At 31.2% G+C, this 7,348-nt stretch overlaps 1 protein-coding gene across 1 annotated transcript; it reads right to left on the reverse strand.

The window, feature by feature from the left end:
* Positions 1–4,319: 4,319 nt before the first annotated feature.
* On the reverse strand, positions 4,320–7,038 carry LOC130653764 (uncharacterized). Its single transcript, XM_057456281.1, has 5 exons — positions 6,241–7,038; positions 5,834–6,133; positions 5,326–5,613; positions 4,705–4,995; positions 4,320–4,417 (listed from the first exon to the last, which is right to left on the reverse strand). The coding sequence occupies exons 1-5, from the start codon at positions 6,476–6,478 to the stop codon at positions 4,320–4,322; spliced, it is 1,215 nt and encodes a 404-aa protein (XP_057312264.1). The 5' UTR covers positions 6,479–7,038.
* Between the last annotated feature and the right edge of the window lie 310 nt (positions 7,039–7,348).

Raw genomic sequence — 7,348 nt, forward strand, 5'->3', positions numbered from 1 at the left:
GATTCATTCGATAAAAGTTCTTTTAAGTACTTTTAACTCAAGCTTTCTAATAAAATAAACTTCAAACCTTTTGAACTAGCTAGCTATATCCTTCGAAATTTTACATAGAAACATATGAGTTTATTATGCCGGTCAAAGCACCAATAATGACTTCAAAATCTTTCTAGACGTATTAATAACCTTCTTAAAGCTAGTAACACACCATTTTTTAACAAATACAGCTCCTCGTGTTGTATCTGTTACCTGTTATTTTACCGCCGAAAAGAACACTAAGGGAAAATTTTTCTTTTTCTATAAAGTAAAAATAAAAAGTAGCAAATTCAGCAGAAAAATCTAATTGTTCATAAACAGGTTGTCTACACGTCTAAGTGTTCTAAAGTGTGTATAATTTCTGCCACCTTGACCTTTTGAGTGGTTCGTTTATTCCACGCTATACTTCGGAAATTATGTAGATTGAGCTTATTGAATCGTTTTGTATCCCCTTTAAAATCAACAGTATTTACAGCAATATCATACGGAATAGAAATCGTTAGTGTATGCACTGAACTGCTGAAAATGTTAAATGCGTACAGAAATACGTCTTTCCATCTTACCTCTGCTATTTTCTCTAACACTTCAATTGTATCTGGACGTTTTTCACATCTCTCAAATTCCAATGTGCTCCATTTTGGCCCGTCATATAAATCAGGTATGCATGTTCGATTTATTACTCTTTCACCGTATTTACACTTGATAAAAACCGTGTTAGAAACTAAAGTTGTATTGAAGTGATACATGCCTTTGTGGTGATCATCACCAACACTGTGTTTAAGACAACAATCTAAAGTATTGAAGTTCATTTAGTATTTCAAATTAATGGACCAATTCCTCCACTCTATAAAAGCAGTCGTAAACAACACAAAGTACTAAATGTTTCTGAAAACTTTCTTCCAACATTAGTTGCTTATTGGTTGGTGGCTTACCCGCCTTTTCTTTTAACAGTTTAACTTTTTTCTTATTGTTTAGAACAATAGAGAAATGAGAAAAATGACCAGCCCGGTTAGAATTTTGTAATTCTTTAAAAAAAGCGTGTATTAAAAAAAGTGTGCAGTCGTCGACTTAAGTCCTTTTTTTACGGAAAATAAATCAACCTACCGTAGTTTCTAGTACTTATTAAATGTAGCGTGCTGTATTTTTTCCGTTGAAGGACGCTTTTCATGTACATGCAAATTTGTAATTGTTCCGTTTCATCAACTTTCGCGTAAATTATTCTTGCTTGGACTCGGATTGTATCTCTTTGCAGCGCAATTCGTCTATGAATAGTCAAACTAAGTTACGCGTCGTTTTGCGAGAAAAGTCTATTAATTATTTTTAAAATTGTCTGGCAACTTGACGCATACATTGTTTTGCATGATTAATTTTTTTTTGCTCATCTTCCAACAAATAGCTATTATCGTTACCTTTAAATATAACTTATCCCCCTTAATCTCAGCATATCAAGATTAAAAAAGTAATGTTATAAAACACAGTGTATGCACATGAAAACAAACAAAAAGAAACCTCATCTTAGTTACGAAATACAAAGCTATTGCTATTTAAGTCTGTAATGAATTCTTATACTGTTTTGCTACTAAAGATAGAGAATTTTTTCAAATTAATATCTAGTTGTAAATGAGTTTCTTTTATGCTACACGTTACTGTGATATACATTTGGTGTTTGCATTGTTTTAAAAACTCGAATATTCTATAAATAGTATATTAATGTAGGTAACGAACCTTAAGTTCATAATTTGAATAAATTTCTTTTGCTGCAATGCAGTGGATATATTTCCAAGTAGCGAAATCTAAGACATGGAAGATATAAGTATATAATTAAAAGGTCGTTACATGTGTAGGAAGATTGGCGATCGCTAACTTTTTTAAAATCAAAATAGTTCATTAAATAAAATTCTAATACCTTTTTAATTAAGGAGTTTTCCAAGTTCTTATACTGACGCGAAGATTCATCTGAATATGACTTTAACCATTTTCCACTAACCGTGAAAATTAACCGAGATTCTGAAACGTCTAAAGTATAATATTGTTTTGCTAATAAAGTTTGGTTGACATAATGTGAAGAAAAACTTTACTTTCTATTTCCTTTCAAATTACTGTAGCATATAATGCTACTAACATTATTTTGAACCTGAGAATAAAATATGCCCTATCTAAGTAAAAGACGTTTTAAAACAAATAACTTTAACGTTTACACAGCTCATATAAAGATAAGTTATCTGGAATGTTAAATATTAAGTTTTTCTTCAAATAAAAAATAAAAGTCATCAAGGTTTATATCAAAACTGCTTGCCCAAATTTAAGAACTAAATGATAATCGTTATTCTTTTTAATTTATTATAAATTTGCAGATTTCGACGAGTATATTTCGACAATACAGCAATATTTACAATTGTCAACCAAAGAAAAAAGGAAAGGTGTAACGACCTATCGAATAAAATTCCAATTACCCCAAATAAGAGGAAATTACAGCTGTAAATTAGATGGTGAAGGTGTAAACACACTCGGAAGGAAAATTACTTTAGACTTTTCTAAAACGATGCATCAAAAAAATTATTGACTTTGTTTACCTACAAACTGAACATCAACTTTTGGTGATAAAACATCTGGCCTTCCTCGTACTGCCAATCCGCACCTATAGTATCCTTGCTGTTGATGGTTAGTGTCGTTATATATTAAGCTTTTTATTTCATAAGTATAATTCGCATTTTTTTTTATGATGTACGTTGAGTTCGCCATTACTTTCTTTTCATTTTTCATCCAAAACATTTTCATGTTTGCCAGTGGAAATTTTGAATAAAATATACAGCCTTTTAATATCAAAGCTCCACCTGTCTTAGGATATTTTGTGAATATCTTCGGACCAGCTATGAGGTTTGAATCTGAAATAGAAAAACATGCATTGCTTTATGTAACACCAAAAAATAATATATTAAAATAAAGTTTAATTTACTACTACATTATATTCATTAGGGTTTTTTTCACTTACCTTCAAAAGCAGGTACAAAAGCATCAGTTAACATTGGTTTAGTCATTCGTTGCGGGTGATATATTCCACACTGGTAAGTAATGCCAGGAGTAAAATCCTCGATATATAGCTCTGGAAATTCAAAACCTGTATTTTCATTCTTCCCTGTGCCAATTGTACTCGCGTTAATTATCCTTGTTCCATTAACCAACCAGAATGTATATTGCTGCAGAGTTCTTTTAAACTGGTATTTGCAGTTGTGCAAAGCTCTTCCGTTCCATTTCGGTCCTTGAGTGAATGTTGGTTTTATATCTAAAAGAACAGATAATAACAAAAAACGTTTTGAAATACGATAGAAAGCAATTTTACATTAAACTAATGTACTGAAATTAACCTTTACCTGTATATATCTTTTTACTTAATTCGATGCCTTTCATCCTTTTTGAGTTATATACACCACATTGATAAAACGTGTTTGGCTTAAACTCACGGATAACATACTTAGGAAAATTATACAGATCTTTTTCTGCTGTAGACAGTGGACTTGATGTGGTTTTTTGAATAACTTCGGAACCATTTATTAACCAAAAAGTAAAATCATGCATTGATATGTTAGAATTGTAGCTGCAACCACTTAAAGTGTTTTGATTTAGACGTGGTTGCGTTACAAATGTTACTTTGATGTCTAAATATTAATAAATATAAAATGATATTCAATATTAGAAGAGACATTTTTATTATTCTGTGTGCAGTTGTAAAGCAATTGGACATACAATGTACCGTCTGAATCATTATTCCGTTTGGTAATAAATTTAGGAATAATAATGAAGCATTAAACTTTGCACTGTGAACATTAGGTTGGTGGAGTTTACCGGTATATGGACAACCTTCAACTTTAACATATAACATGTAACATTTACATACTTACTTCTTATATCTGGAGTGATTTTTAAGCTTCTTATCATTTTCGGCATACGATGTGGATGATACAAAATGCACTCATAAGATGTTGTTGGATAATACTCCAAGATTGACAGGGTAGGAAAACGATATGAAATGTCAGAAGATGAATTGTGAACAGAAGTTCCATTCATTCTTATAGTTCCATTGATAAGCCAATAGGCATACTGTTGCATTGGAATGTCTGCGTTGTAATCGCATCCTTGTAGTTTTGTGCCATTAAGATATGGATCATTAGTAAACTCGGGATGGATATCTTCAATATTAAGTCAAAAAAATAAATTCACATTGTTAACTGTTTAGTGACAAATCGTTTATTCGCAATTTGCAACAGAGAGCTCTTAATCAATTCAAAAAGCTAAATTGTGATTTTCTCAATTAAGTTTTCCTTTTCATATCTAGAATCCAGATACTGATTTATATAAAATGCATTTGTTGTTATTAACTGGTTATAATCTACGTACATGAAAATTTTATCTAATTATATCTACGTACATGAAAACTAACTTTAGTTTTGTTAAAATAATTACTGTTAATTACTGTCACAATGTGTGACAAATCTCGCTTTTTGTCAGAATCAAAAGGTCACTGTTTAGTTTGGTGCAAACTTTTCTTAATAAAGATTTAGGATGTCATACATAAAACAAAGGTGATGACTAAGATCAGATAAAATAAAATGCGATTCAAGATTTTAATCGATAAAAGACATTATGTAGAAAAACTAGATTTTTGCATTTAAAAACAATTACCTGTATATATCTTGTCACTTAATTCGATGCCTTTCATTCTTTTTGAGTAATATACACCACATTGATAAAACGTGTTTGGCTTAAACTCACGGATAACATACTCAGGAAAATTATACAGATCTTTTTCTGTTGTAGACATTGGGTCTGATGTAGTTGTTTGAAATACCTCTGAATCATTTATTAACCAAAAAGTATATTCATGCAATGATATGTCAGATTTGTAGCTACAGCCAGATAAAATGCTTCCATTTAGATACGGTTGTGTTATAAATGTAGGATTGATATCTATAGTAAAAACAAATGGTTCTATCATAAGTTTGTCTGTCCTTAATGCATGGTATTTAAGAAAGCAGAGAAGCAAATGACAACGAGAACAAAGTTTACTAAAGTTTGAAATGACGAAAACAATTTGAATGATGCTTTTATGCGAAAAAAGAGAATAACCTCGCGTACTAAATTCTTTTTTTGGTAGTATACTGAAAAGTACACAAAAAGATTATTCATATTTAAAATTTTATAACAGAGAAATAAAATGTTTTACATGGGATCAATAAAAATGCAATTATGTGAGCCAATGTGTGTTTAATTAAAACATTTCATACCAACATCACTTACCTCTTATATCTGGTGTGATAACCAAACTTTTTACTATTTTCTTCATGCGATTTGGGTAATATAAAACACACTGATAGAAATTTGTTGCATCATAATGTAAGATTTGCAAATCAGGGAAGTCATGTACTTCGCTAAAAGAGGTTTCGTTCACGGAGATTCCATTTACTTTTTTAGTTCCATTTATCAGCCAGTACGCATATTTGTGAAGAGAGATATTAGCTTTGTAATCGCATCCTTGTAGTATGGTACCGTTTAAACTCGGCTGGTTTATAAAGATGGGATTAATATCTACAAAGGATTTATTATTGTCTGAATAATGTAAAAAATGCACTTTCAGTAAAACTGCAACACTTTTTGCACCTAATATCTTCTCACACACAAGTTTATGTGACTTTCAAAAATTATCTATATTGGTCTAATCACATCATAAAAAAGCAAAGTATTTTCAAGCTGATTTTAACGTTCTTAATAAGAAAAAGGCTACATTATGCTAAAGAGATATATATACCTTGGATATCAGGGTATATTCTTTCACTGACAATCATATGTGCCATTCTGCTTGGATAAAATATCACACACTGATAAAAACTTCCAGGTGAATGGTTAATAATATCGAGCTGTGAAAATTTGTACTCATTAGATTCACTCTGTGTTGAGATAGAGGAGATAGAATGTGTTCCTTTTTCCTTGATCGTTCCATTTACCAGCCAGTAAAGATATGCATTGAGAGGTATGGATGAGTTATATGAACACCCATGTAACTGCGTATTTACAAGTTTCGGACCTTCAACGAATCTAACATCAATATCTAAAGTAAAGCAAGATATATTATTAAAGTAAACAGTTCTTTAAAAGCTGGATGCGTTTGAATTGGTTTGAATTATGGTGACATGCAGATAATGATAACACACATACCTGTGTAAACTTTTTCGCTTAACAACTGCTTTGACATACGATCAGGATAATGAATTCCACATTGGTAATATGTGCTAGGAACAAATCTGTCCATTATTAGTTTGGGAAACGAGAATGAATTGTTAAGGTTTTTATTTGTTGATTCTTCTACAGTTCCATTAACTTTATTTGTTCCATTGATCAGCCAGAATGTATAAGAAAGAAGCGACATTGTTGCGGTATATTCACACCCTCTCATTGTAGATCCATTTAATATAGGTCCTCTTTTAAACGCTGCCTTGATTTCTAAAAAAGTGTAATTCTTTATTTTTCTGAGGTCAATATTTGTAAAAAAAATTTTTAACGCATCCAGCCGGGGCGGAAAAGATCTTACCTGAATAGATTAGAACCGAGGATTAGGAAAATATCTAATTGTGTGCCATGTCTTAGAGCTAACTAATACTGATGAAGAGTCACAAAATTAATATACCGGGTATTGATGATATGCCAAAAATTGAACCACACACGAACAAAATGTAATATCATACCTTTCTTGAAAAATACAGCTTCACTTCTTAATTCGTGCTTCATTCTTGATGGATCGTACACAACACACTGATACGAAACTCCACGAGCGATATTCTTTAAAGACCATGATGAAAATTTAAACCTATTTGTAGCTGAAGCAACTGCAGTGATGTTTGCATTCATTCTTGTCGTGCCATTTATCAGCCAGTAAGCATTTTTTGAGAAAGATAATTTAGATGTATATTCACATCCTTTTAATGTATCATTACTAATTTCAGGTCCAAAAAGAAATGCCGGTTGGATCTCTATATTGGAAATACAAATAGTTATATTTTACATATGAGGATCATCTTAAGTTACAAATAGAATCAGAATATTTAAAGAAATAGTTACCTGTACAGACATTGTAGTAAAACTTCTGATACAAATCTTCTGGTGTTTGACAATTTATTTTGTCATCTGGATCTTGGTTGCCATTCCACTTATTGTAGATATTAAAACATTCATCACTTGCACATTGCGACCAGCTTGAAGTATACAATAATTTGACACTATTTTTCGTTAATGAGTGAAACCTTAACGCTCCAGTGGGTGTAAAGTA

The sequence above is a fragment of the Hydractinia symbiolongicarpus genome, chromosome 8 (assembly GCF_029227915.1).
Source record: "Hydractinia symbiolongicarpus strain clone_291-10 chromosome 8, HSymV2.1, whole genome shotgun sequence".
Lineage (NCBI taxonomy): Eukaryota > Metazoa > Cnidaria > Hydrozoa > Anthoathecata > Hydractiniidae > Hydractinia > Hydractinia symbiolongicarpus.

Excerpts from the sequence above, each read along its gene's own strand:
- LOC130653764 (XM_057456281.1), bottom strand. The coding sequence starts at position 6,478 with ATGAGAGGGTGTGAATATACCGCAACAATGTCGCTTCTTTCTTATACA. Across the intron at positions 6,134-6,240 it reads AAGCGAAAAAGTTTACACAG|ATATTGATGTTAGATTCGTT; the intron begins GTATGTGTGTTA and ends GCTTTACTTTAG. Across the intron at positions 4,996-5,325 it reads TATCACACCAGATATAAGAG|ATATCAATCCTACATTTATA; the intron begins GTAAGTGATGTT and ends TTTTTACTATAG.